The following is a 13420-nucleotide window of genomic DNA, read 5'->3' as shown; positions in this document are numbered from 1 at the left end:
ATTGGAGAAACAACCTCCCAAAAATCATCTGACCTTAAGACCACACCTTGGCCATACCTAGGCAAGGTGAGGTCTACATCAGACTCTGCCTGTTTCCTAGGCAGTGCTGCTGCTACCCACAGGTCTTGTATTTGACTTGGTGCCATTATAGGTAGAGTGAAGTACTGCTCAATAGGAACTGCCATTTGAAGCATAGAGAAACACAGAAAAATAATTAGGAATTGGTAGGGAAAAGTTAACAGGGGCATATACACATCTTCACAATTTTAGCTGTAGTTGTGGTGTGTACAAAGTTTACTAATGTTGTAATCAGAAGTAGTGAAATTCCCCTTCTATGAACTGCAGCTGGATTATTTCCAAGGAGTTTAGTTTCCTTTTAATGTTGTGTTATTAATTAGCTCAGCATTTTTTTCTGGTTTTATTTGGAACAAATCAACGAGTGTTGCTGTCTTCAAACTCTTCTGTAAGAGACAGCAATTTTCTTGAAAAAGGTCTTTCACTGGAGAAAAATGAGTGTCCTCTGCAGGAGGATGGCTTCTGCTCAGAGAGATTCGTGGATTCCCAGCATACTTGCCAGCCTCCACAGAAGCAGGATATTAAGAAATGTGAGTTTTCTCTAGTTCAGAGTTATTGCAAAGCAATAGGAGGTTTGCCGTCCATTCAGCAGAAATACTTAGCTCTTACCACAGTTTTATCAGGGTATATTAGTATTTTACTCATGTAAAGCTACATATTATTCTTGGCTGTGAGATACTCTTGAACAAACTTGCCCATTATTCAGGCGTGATCCTGGGAAAACTTAAAATCCCAGTGGATGCTTTTGGGTGGTCTGATTTGATATTGCACAGACATCCTTAGCAAAGCAATTTACATGTGGAAATACAAGATGCTAGAGGCATTATAATGCCAGTTGTACTTTTATTGTTCTTCACCCTCAGGTCAGGTTTTAACAATTCAAGGAATTCTTGTCCTTCAGGAGAAAAGCTTTCAGAGAGGGTATTTGTAAAGATATTGAGGGAAAAAAATTAAGGAATGTTTAAGCTTTGAGAATTATGAGGTCATTTTAATTATGTGTATGTGACAGCAGCATGTGAGATACATTTCATTGAACTTGCAGGAAATCTTCACTCATCTTTCCTTTTTCCCCTAGAATATAATTTTTCTCCTCCCATTTAGGGGAATATTACTTGAAAAAGAAAATCTTGTGGAAAGATGGAAGAGGAAAAAAGATGCCTGTGCTACTCCTAGCCATGCATTGGCTGCTTTTGTATGTAAAGCAGTTTTCTCACCACCCATATGCTACTACAGGCTCATTTTTCTTTCTGTATTGTCATAGGTTTAAAATTAGAGGAGATGCAACCACTGCCCATCCTGTGGCTGCCAATTCTGGTGTAATGGTTACATGCACTGCTCAGCATGGTCCTTGCTCATCTTGTGGGTGTTCCCATTCTGTCTGCCCACCTGCCTTTGCTATCCCCAGATGTCTGTCAGGTTTGACACTGAATCCCAGAGACAGAGGACAATTAATGTTAAAGTCACCCTGTTAGTTTGATCAGCACTTCCTTCTCCAGTGAAAGCACCCAAAATATCACAACTTATTGGCTCTGAATCTTCCAAGCTCCACTTTTGCAATGTTCATGAAACATCTGTCCAGAGTGCATGGTACAAATCTTTAAAGGCAAGGATGCACCAGGGGCTAAATATGTGACAACCCTTCACATGAACATTTGCTAATTGCTTTTGATTAAATCACCCACAGATCTGACAGCCTTTGGTGCATGTGCTGTGGTATTGTGAGCTCTCCCTGACTCATGTGATGCCACCTGAGCAATTCAAGCTCTCTGAAATGGCATAGGTTCTTCAGGGCATCACCCAAATTTCCACTGTTTGCTTTTGACATAAGATAGGGATCAAGGGAAGAAAAGGGGCTAAGGGTTTTTGCCCTTACATTTATATATATGTGTGTGTGTGTGTGTTTATACATACATGTGTGTATAAGTTTACAGCTGTATTTATGAGAGTTTAATAACCAGCCACCCAATAGTTTGCTTAGACTCTGTGCATGTGAGCATTTGGAGAGCTTATTTCCAGGTTTACAGAAGCTAGAGAAACAAGGCATGTTCCTGAGTTTGTGCCCCTGGTGTGCAGTGCTTTGAAAAAGCCATCTTCCTTCAGTCCAAGTGAGAGCATGAAGGGCAGGTAGTGCTTGTTAGCCTGTTATTTTTTTGGGCTCCCCTCTTTGAGGATTATCATCTGTCTGGAGGTTGCAAACAGAGTTAGAAATAGGTACTGTTAGAATATTATTTGCCACTTGGTTAATTAAGAGTCTGCCATGCATATTTGTGGCTATTGAATTTTTCTCTGTTCTTATTTTAAGTGCTTACAATATTATTAAAAATTCAGTAACAAATAGAGAGGCCAAACCCTTTCATCTGAAGCATCAAAGAAAATGAGATCGTCTGGTGCCTCTCACAACAGTTTTTATTTCAGCTCTCATTCATTCCTGTCCAAAATATGCTAGTTATGGTTTAGATCCTGCCAAGAGAAAAGGGGCTAGCTATTGTGAGCAGCAGAGGTGTTCAATTTGCAAAATATTCCTGTTATCAGCTATGCATTTCCTTTGGAACAAGCCACCTTTTGGAACAAGGAAGCATCCAATGGATTTCTGTGTAATCTTAGTTTTTTGCAAAATTAAATAGTGGCATGGGTTTGGAGAGTCTGGTAATGGAAGGGTAGGAATTTATAGACTGGAGGTGGGAGGTAAATATTTTTATAAATAGCAGTTAATATATATGAGGATGTATGTCATGCTTTTTAATCACTTTTTAACTGCATTTAAATTAAGCCATCTTTATTCTGAAATTGGTCTGTTCTTTGTCTACCAGTTTCTTACATTCTTTGCTGCTGCTGTTTAGTTTTCCAGGGGCATCCTCCTGATTTTGTTTTATAACGCCATTATTTACATCCAGGAACTGTCATCAAATATCAGTGTTGTCTGGGAGATGCTGCTGCTTTCCTCTGGAGGTAGGATGGATGGCAGCTGCAGTACCACAAATGTGATTTAACATTTCTTTGTTTTTATTACTTTGTGAATGGCAGGCAACTTGGTGTGTTAAAAGTTTCTGACGCAGTTCGCCGTCTGTTCTGTAAGATGTTGTTTGTCTTCTGAAATGTAAAATGCAGCAAATACAGATAGTACAGGAGGAGCAGAGGAGTCATGTGTGCTCTCTTCTGTGTCTGGAGGAGCCAAGCTTGCCCTTGCCCTGCCCAGCTCCCTGCAAGCCTGGCTCTGAGAAGGGGCTCTTCCACAAGTGCATCATGCCCAGGCGATCCTCAGCTCCTGCAGCTGTGTTCGTGGGGGGTGACTGAATGCCCTGCATCAAACCTGAGCTGGCTCTATACATGTGGTCCAAACCCTCCACCTTTTTGGTGGCTACAGGCTCATTGTGGCTGGGAGGAGAGCTCCACCTGAAATACTCTGGCATAGTCGAGCAATACCAAGTCTGAAACTGGGTTGCCATGCTACTCATTTGTGCTGCACAGGAGAGAGTCAGGTGTCTGGAAAGTAAGGAGAGGGAAGATTGTACCTTGTGTTTTGGTTGGATTGTGGATGAGAGGTGTAGCCATGTTGACCTTTTTCATTCTGCACCTCTCTATGCACATGGTAGTGTTCACAGCAGCAGAGGCCAAGTAGTGTATCTGAAGGGTATTTTGCCTAGCATCAGTTTTAGCACCACCCTGGTACTTGTTTACAAAGCAAACATCTGATCTAGTTTTGGTAAGAAAGATACCTATTCTGATGAGATATTTATCTGTCTGATATGTTCATCAAGATACAGGATACCTATCCTGGTCAGAAATGAAGAGTGGCACTGCACATCTGGTGAGGTGTCACACTGGCTGCCTGCCCTGGAGCCAGCCTGACAGCCCTGTCAGCTCAGGTTGTGTCAGTGCATAGAGGACTGATTTGACACACATTAGAAGTGTTAATTAGCTGTAAATGGCAGGCTAGTATGTGTTTAAAAGAACCTCTCACCAAAGCTATGATGTGTAGAAAAATACCCTTGAAGGACCACCACCTATGTCACATCAGAGGTGTATTTTAGAATAACTTTTGTCTTGCTGTGCTGTTGGGAAAGAATAGTCCCATTTTTCTTTACCACTGGAGGTTCAGTCTATTACTGCTCCCTTTACTTGGCAGTGGATTGGATTTCTCCAGAGAGGAAATTAGATTTTTCCTTTCCTTCCACTCTGTCTCTGTCCTGTGGTTACACCAATTGGCCGTTGTCCGTGCACTGCGTGATAACCTTTCCTTCCACACACTGCTTCATTTGCTCTTCTCTAATAGACTACATTTACAAGTGATACTCCCTCCCTTTACTTCTGGTGACAGCAAAGACAATGAGGAAAAACTGCTCCATGCCTAAACTTAGCTAGGAGCAAGTGCAAACTTAACCTGGGCCGTTTCAGCCAGTACTAATTAGAATGAGAATTATACATAGCCCGTGGGTAAGGCTTGCAGTTCTTAGAAGTTTGTGTCTAGTGATACAAATTTGGATATATAATCAGATATGCTGGCTTTTATTTATTTCCTCCCCCAGCAGCCAGCTGCAAACTTGAAGGCTCTTCTGGGAGTTATTAATAGTTTTGCTGCAGTTGTATCTGATAGCCAGCCACAAGCCAGCCTGGGGGCTGTGTTATTCTAGGAATATCCATCGAGATGATCTGTTTACAGTGAAGGGCAAATCCCACAGAGAATGTTGGAGGTAAAAGAGGTCCCTGAGGTTTGAGAGAGCTTGGTGGGAATTGGTGAATATGGCTGGAGCAGGGATGGGGTCCCTTCCAGCAGCCTTCAGGATCGCTGTGACTGAGGTGCCGGAGCTTGTCATCTCATGGGGCACGGCCACGGTGGGACCTGTAGAAGTGCTGAACAGCTTGGAAAACTAAGTGCTGTGAGATGTTTTTTCTTTTCTTTTATGCTCTGTTGAAAAGCAGAGTCTAAATGCAAAAGCCTGTCTTCAGGCCACAGCCTGTGCTTTTCCCTTGACTTAGCTGAGCAGCTGCTGGGGCAGAGAGGCAAACCTAGACCTGGTGCTTTTGGATGCTACCACTACTGGGAATTTCTGGTGTCCTGCATTTTACACATAACACTGTGTCACCTGAGCTTTCCTCTGATAGCATGGGTTTTGTTCATCTGAGCTTAATTGTTTTCCTGCCTTTTGGGATGGGGGAACATCTTCAAGGGTCCTTGAATGGAGGGAATTAAGTGTCGGGTGCATAGTAATGTGAGGAAAGACATAATTTATTTTTTTTTTACTATTTTGTCTATTTTTTTTAATAATATGAAACTGTTAATATGACTCTATAATCAGACTGTCTCCTTTGGGATTCTTTTCAGTGGGAATGCTGTTGCCCAGACATCAGGTACTTTGTCCTGGCAATTTTCTCCAAGGGATACTCCTATATAATTAAGGTCTTGGTGGCTCATAGCCTGAAACTGGGCAGGGAGAGAAAACTGCAAAGGCACAAAAAGCAGTCAGCTTGTGGTTTCTGCTGTACTTAGCACTTGGGTTGCAGTGCATGAATTGCTTTGTGTTTTGGGACTGGAGATTGGTGAGTGAATGCTAGAGACTGATATAACCTCTTTTTCCTCTTGATATATTATTTGCAAATGACTTACAGCTATTTTATTTTGTTAAATAAAAGTATTTGCTACTCATCCTTGTGCAAATATCCTATGAGAATAAATGTCAGTCTTTTAAGACAAACAAGAGGGTTTCTGATATCTAAAGCAAGTTATTAGTTACTAGTGTACTAGTGTGAGACCAAGTGAGAAAGGATGGGATGTGTCCCTCAATCTCTTCATGGTGATGACACCTCCTTCCACAGCTGCAGGCAGAGAGGATGGGAGAGAGGAACCAGCTGGGGAAGGGAGAGGGCAGCATTGCAGATGGCAGGCCATGACATACTGAGATAATTTAAACTCAATTTTCTGTCTTCTTTTCAGAAGAGGTTGCCTGAAAAATTGTTGTCAAGGTTATCAGCCCAGGGGTTTTCCCATCCCAATGCCGAGGGAGAGAAGCTGTTAGCAAAGGCTACTCGCCCTTTCCAGTCTAAAATCCATGTGCCCCTTGTCACCAGCACCACCTGTTTGCTGTGGTTAACCCGCTGTTTGAGCTTTGGTTTTATCATGCCTTTCTCTGCTGATGCCCAGGGGCAGTGGTTACCTCCCATGTGAGGGAGCAGCTCTGGTGTCCCGGACTGAACGGACAGCAGACAAGACACGTATACACTAATCAAGATTTATTGCATATAATGTTGCAGTCTTAACTATTCAGGACACAAGGCACAAGTACAGCAAAAGTGTAGGGGAGCTGGGAGATCTGAACAGAAGTGCAGTTTGAATGCATATATTAGCATTAGGTATTACCTAATATATATATATTAGATATATTAGCAGTGAATTTTACTTCTTATAATTAAATCAAACGACAAAGGCTAACCATTAAAAATGGTGGATCGTGATTCTTACGAATCAGTCTCTCTGGCAGGTGTCCCCATTGGAGGAGAGGAGGTCCAGCAACCTCCTGGGAAAGTGTGCAGAAATCCCCCCAATCAAAAATGGGGCTAGGCTTTTACAGAATAAACTGGACTGACTGCTGTCATTTAGCCATTAGGCATACCTCCAACATCGCTCATTGGAGAGTAGAAAGAAAACAGCAGAAAAATGGTGAAGGCCCTATTTCCACTGAGCAAACTGTTGTTTATCTTTTCGTTCTTACTTTATCTCCTTGTCAGGTCTAGTTGTGGCTGGGCTGGGCTCCGTGTTCTTCAACACCAGAGAGCAGCTGGTGTTTTGAACATCAGCTTGGCCTCTGTTTGTACCTTTCAAGGTTGATACCAGCTAAGAGTTTGCTAGGCCTTTTCCTTTCTCCTGGGAACCTTTCCACTTCAGGCTTGGGCCTGCAAAACTGAGAGGCAAAATGCAGTTGAATCATAGATGGAAACTGAGGCAGGCATATTGAGAGATGGACTCCAAGGGATACTCCTATATAATTAAGGTCTTGGTGGCTCATAGCCTGAAACTGGGCAGGGAGAGAAAACTGCAAAGGCACAAAAAGCAGTCAGCTTGTGGTTTCTGCTGTACTTAGCACTTGGGTTGCAGTGCTTTGTGTTTTGGGACTGGAGATTGGTGAGTGAATGCTAGAGACTGATATAACCTCTTTTTCCTCTTGATATATTATTTGCAAATGACTTACAGCTATTTTATTTTGTTAAATAAAAGTATTTGCTACTCATCCTTGTGCAAATATCCTATGAGAATAAATGTCAGTCTTTTAAGACAAACAAGAGGGTTTCTGATATCTAAAGCAAGTTATTAGTTACTAGTGTACTAGTGTGAGACCAAGTGAGAAAGGATGGGATGTGTCCCTCAATCTCTTCATGGTGATGACACCTCCTTCCACAGCTGCAGGCAGAGAGGATGGGAGAGAGGAACCAGCTGGGGAAGGGAGAGGGCAGCATTGCAGATGGCAGGCCATGACATACTGAGATAATTTAAACTCAATTTTCTGTCTTCTTTTCAGAAGAGGTTGCCTGAAAAATTGTTGTCAAGGTTATCAGCCCAGGGGTTTTCCCATCCCAATGCCGAGGGAGAGAAGCTGTTAGCAAAGGCTACTCGCCCTTTCCAGTCTAAAATCCATGTGCCCCTTGTCACCAGCACCACCTGTTTGCTGTGGTTAACCCGCTGTTTGAGCTTTGGTTTTATCATGCCTTTCTCTGCTGATGCCCAGGGGCAGTGGTTACCTCCCATGTGAGGGAGCAGCTCTGGTGTCCCGGACTGAACGGACAGCAGACAAGACACGTATACACTAATCAAGATTTATTGCATATAATGTTGCAGTCTTAACTATTCAGGACACAAGGCACAAGTACAGCAAAAGTGTAGGGGAGCTGGGAGATCTGAACAGAAGTGCAGTTTGAATGCATATATTAGCATTAGGTATTACCTAATATATATATATATTAGATATATTAGCAGTGAATTTTACTTCTTATAATTAAATCAAACGACAAAGGCTAACCATTAAAAATGGTGGATCGTGATTCTTACGAATCAGTCTCTCTGGCAGGTGTCCCCATTGGAGGAGAGGAGGTCCAGCAACCTCCTGGGAAAGTGTGCAGAAATCCCCCCAATCAAAAATGGGGCTAGGCTTTTACAGAATAAACTGGACTGACTGCTGTCATTTAGCCATTAGGCATACCTCCAACATCGCTCATTGGAGAGTAGAAAGAAAACAGCAGAAAAATGGTGAAGGCCCTATTTCCACCGAGCAAACTCTGTTGTTTATCTTTTCGTTCTTACTTTATCTCCTTGTCAGGTCTAGTTGTGGCTGGGCTGGGCTCCGTGTTCTTCAACACCAGAGAGCAGCTGGTGTTTTGAACATCAGCTTGGCCTCTGATTGTACCTTTCAAGGTTGTTACCAGCTAAGAGTTTGCTAGGCCTTTTCCTTTCTCCTGGGAACCTTTCCACTTCAGGCCTGGGCCTGCAAAACTGAGAGGCAAAATGCAGTTGAATCATAGATGGAAACTGAGGCAGGCATATTGAGAGATGGAGCATCCTGCTACACAGTGGGGATGAGCTCCTGAGGAGTCTCAGAGGCTCTACGTTAGCTCCCTCCTTTCCCACGTCCCAAGAAGTCTGAGCTCTCACAGCCATACATCTGGCAGGGTCAAGCCAAGAGCCCTCCTGGCCTGTCTCCTATGCAGCTCATGCAGTGCACTGGTGGGAAGAGTGCCCGGGTCCCACTCAGAGCAGGTGCTCCAACTCCCCCTGCCATCCCATCTGAACTGTAACAGGTGTTGGGATCTTCCTAAATTTGGCCAGTTATGCAGAGATATGCAATAGAGTTGTCCTTTGCTGTAAATCCCAGCTTTTTTGGTCAGCTGCTGGGGACAACTGATTTTTGGTGTGTAACCATCCAGAGACCTGTAATCTTTCCAACCTATTTCTAGGTTTCCAAAAGGCAGAAAAAAATAAAACCTTTCAGGATCAGTGATTCTCTGCAGACACTCCAAAGATATGTGTAGGTCCAAGATGCACTGTACCTCATCCACCTACGGCCTGACTGCAGAAACACTGTCCTTTCTGCCCTGCTCCCTTGGTTCTTCCAGGCACACTTGTTTCCAGATGAGGCAACGTCAGTGGCATGCACCAGTTCCAATACTGTATAATTGTAGTGAATTAATTCACTGATGTTTTTATGCTGTTTCTTTTTGACAAAACCATAGACGCACTTGCAGAAAGGCCTCTCAGTGCTTTATGTGCTCTATGAATAGGGCTGCTTTTCCCTGTGAAGGCTCATTCAGGTTTTCTGTACTTTCTGACTGGAATCTCAAAGGTTTGCAAGCCAGGGAGAACATGGGAGGAGTGAGGGAGATAAAATGGTTCTTGTTTAAGAACCAGTAATTTAATTCAGCATACTGAAACCTGCCTGGGAGATTTTGTTCTCTCATGGATGTCATTCAGGCATACACTCATGGTCTGGCCAGGCTCACCTGTGTGACACAGAGGACAAGAGGCAGTGACTGCTGCATTCTCTCCACCTCAGTGAAGTTATTCTTGACTGCAGCGAATTAGGCTTGACAGCCAGCTTGGGATTGCTTTTCATACCGTTTAGGAGTTTATGATGTCTTTTGTTTAATTGGTTTTTATCTTTTTCTTTCTTTTTTTTTCCCCATAGTCTTGATATTTTATTGCTCCAATCCTGTTCATCATCTTATTGATACCTTATTTATAGATCAGTTTGTGCCTCCTCCTTGAATGAAATAATGGGTAGGGCATGATTGGCAAAATGGGCATGTGCCATTCCTTGAACCTGTGCTCTGCCCATCCTTCTGATGCCTGCTCATTTACTCTCTCACACGCCTACATTCATAACACAGAGACTTTTACTTTGACTTTTTTCATTGCCAGTTTTAATACTTCTGTACAAATACCTGCATGCAGACTCATGGAGTAACATATCTGGCCTCAGTATCGTCCCTTTTGTGCCAGAACATGTCTGTGCACATCCTGTACATAAATAGTGGGGTTACTTTTGGATGCATCAAGCAGGCCCCAAAAATGCTTGAATCCCTTGTAAGAAAAGACATAGTTCACACACCAGCTCTCCCTGTGGTAGGTTTGCTGACTGTGAGGCTGCTGAACATGGCTTTGTTCATTTCTGTAGAGGAAGGACATGTAGGGTAGGCTATGAAAGGAAAATTTCTATGCTTTGTTTCTGTGTTTCCCAGCCAGAGGCATGTGCCATGCAATGAACCCCCTATGTTCAGTGTCTTGTGATGCTTGCAGGGACCAGGTCTGCACCACCTGTGCTAAGGCGATTGCTGGGTCACGCTTACAGAGTGCGGAGCGTTTCTGCCATGGGCGGTTGGCTGAGTCCCACTTCTGCACTTGTGGTGTCCTCTGTTACTCCGTGTCTGTTCACAATGAGAAAGTCAGTCCCATGTGTCCTGGCCACATCTGATTTCACTGCCCAGGTACTGCAGGACTGCTTTGCATATGGGTTGTGTCTTGCCCACATAATCACGTACCTGTGGCTTCATGGAGGTTAGGGATCTGAGTTGGATCTGCTGCTCTGGCTGTGCTGCCTAGAATAGAAATGCTGGGCAAGGAAGCAAAATTCTTTCCACACCTGCCTCCTTGCCCACACAAAGTTCTCCAAGTAGAGCAAACAGATGTAGCCAGGAGTTTTTGGTACTGATGGTAGTTTCCATGATTTGTGTGCACAACAAGATTTTACATGACTCTCCATGCTCCGTAAAGTAGTTGAGGTGGAAACCTTCTCACTGAGTGGGGGAACTGGAGCTTTCTTGTTGGATTTGTCACAGGTGGATAAAGCTGTTCTCTGCCTTGTAGGGATTTTGTGTGAGTTGGTAATTTATCACGCAAACTGGGTGGAAATTGTTGTAGCTTTAGAGGCCTCACGCCTGAGTGCATCGTGGCACCAGCAGGGTGCAGGGAGCCTTTCCTGGTGCTGGGGCAGAGGTGCTGTGGTGGGAAAAGGTTGACTGATAGATGCTTGCTAAAAGCTGCAGTGCTGAATCTTTTATCATATAAAATTGATGCCAGAGATGTTGGAAAGTTGGTAGGCTGTCCTAATATGTTGAACATTTCAACAGACATGGTATTTCATGTACATGGAGTGCCTGCTGATGTCACTCGAAAGTCATGCTCACCCAGTTACAGCAGGAATTATTTTTTTGTCTCTTCCAGCTTTTTTAGAGGAAACGGCAAAAACTGGTTGTATGTGTGTGATAATCCAGAGAAGGAAACAGATACAAGACCATCTCTGAAGTTTTTTTTTGTTTTTAATATATAATGAGTAACTGCTGCATATGGGGTTATGTACTGTGCACCAGTGACTTAATAACATGTAACTGTATTATTTGGACACTTCTTTCTGACTTCATTTAAAAGTTGATCTCTTAGTTAATTTTAATTTATTTTTTTTAAATCTGATACTAATCTAGGCAATACAATTGAAATGCCAAAGCCTTACCTAGCTAATGCAGAGTTCCTGTTTCTATAGCAACAAAACTTGTCCTTGTACTTAATAAAGGAATATTGGAGTGTGAGTAACTGGAACTTTAGGGTTTAGAAAAACAAACAGAACTGCTTTATATTTGATGATTAGAGAAATAAAACGGAAGTGACCTCTTTGGGTAGAATAAGAAAAAATTGCTTAGGCTGGGCATACTTAATTAGTAAGAATGAAACCATACTAATGTCCTAAGGAGCTCTGTGTTTTAATCTTGTTTTCCTAATTAAAATATAAAAGCCTTTTATGGCAAGTGAGAGTGTTTGAGTTTCCCCCCTTCCCTTTCCTTTCCAAAGCTGCTGTGTCTGTGGTTAAGATAATGAAAATTTGGGCTGCCTCACAACAGATACATTTTAATTCTGTATTGGCAAAAATCCATCAATAGTTTCTGTCATTGACTGAAAGAAAAAGGAGAAAAATAATGTGGTGTTTAGTCCTACACTTGATCCAGAAGCTGCTTTCTGGTCAGCTAGTTTAAATCTGTGTTACAGTGATAAATACTGAACAAGCTGTAGATGAGAGTGTGAATGAAGGAGCAGCTGTTGTCTCTTCCTATTGTCTTACAGATTTTCAATTACAGTTTTAACAACTGTTAAATTCTAATTTAAAACAACCATAAGAAACATCACAAGGAAAAGCAACAATGCTGACAGTAACATATCATGAATGTTTATGAGCCTATGATTCAGTATCAGCATGGCAATCAGTACTACACAACATTTGTGGCAGGTTTATTGTGCTTAATTATTAATCTGTAAAAGTGAGTGTGGGCAAATGGAAAATATTAAATAGGGGCTTCTATTGCAGTCTTTCTGCTGAAAAAAAAAAAATCTTTTAATATATTTTCAGAAAGCAGTAAGTTTTTCTGCTATTTCTTCTGTGATTTTTCTATATTTTGGGTTGGTTTGGGGGGGGGTGCGTTTTTTTAGGCAGTCATTCTGATAAATTCATCTTCATTTGTGAGGACTAAATAAAGGTAGCCAGTGTTTAAGGCAAATTTATCTCCTGGACTCACTTGTCACAAGGCAGCTGAGACAACCAGTCGTGTTAGTAAATTGCCCCACAGCAAAAGGAAGGATGGAGGACAGGATAAGACAGATGGGAGGCCGACTCATTTGAAAGTTGATCAAGATTAGTGACTGCGAAAACAAAAAGCGGACTCAGAAACAACCCATTCAGCAAAACCCAGCTTGAAACTGGCTGAGTCGTAGCATATTAAACTGTGGGCAGGTGGCATTCTGTATGAGCTGTAAGCCTGTATCCTGCTGAGAGCTGTGATCTTCTTCTGTCTCCCAGCAAACTGATTGGAAAGGCGTGCCACGTCTCTGAGAGCCATGAAAAGGCTTGACCTGAAATATATGGACTGTCTTTTGCCCTCCATTCCCTTTAAAAAAACCCAATGTCTTACAGTTTGGTAAAACAATTCCCTTGGGTGAAACTGCAGGAAAGTTGACAATTAGGATGCAGCAGGTCTGCAGGTGATGCAATAGGTGTATGGAAATTGCAATGTTAGTGCCACACCACAGTTCATGGGCTTCTCTGTTGCTGCTGGGGTATTTGAAGCCTAAATACATGAAGAAACAAGGTTCATGTGACCATGCATAGCTTTGGCCAAGTATTGAATGATATTAACTCCCTGAAAGTTTCACGAAGAGATGGGTGCCTTTTCTGGACTGAGGCTAATGTGTTTGCACATGCTCTGTGTTTCAGGGATAGAGCTCTGTCCTCCTGGGCACCGGTTCATGATCACCATGGTGGCTAGCTTCATCGAAATGGCAGGGCAGTTCCTCATGCCAGGGCTGGCTGCCCTCTGCAGG

General features: G+C 42.7%; 1 protein-coding gene across 1 annotated transcript in view; it reads left to right on the top strand.

The window, feature by feature from the left end:
* Positions 1–13420, top strand: part of SLC22A23 (solute carrier family 22, member 23) — a 112416-nt gene that overhangs the window by 67411 nt on the left and 31585 nt on the right. Inside the window, exon 4 of the mRNA XM_010000913.1 lies at positions 13314–13420. Coding sequence (XP_009999215.1) covers positions 13314–13420 — 107 coding nt within the window. The remainder of the gene's footprint in view (positions 1–13313) is intronic.

The sequence above is a fragment of the Chaetura pelagica genome, unplaced genomic scaffold (genome assembly GCF_000747805.2).
Source record: "Chaetura pelagica isolate M959 unplaced genomic scaffold, ChaPel_1.0 scaffold104, whole genome shotgun sequence".
Lineage (NCBI taxonomy): Eukaryota > Metazoa > Chordata > Aves > Apodiformes > Apodidae > Chaetura > Chaetura pelagica.
This window is presented reverse-complemented; position numbering and strand designations above follow the sequence as displayed.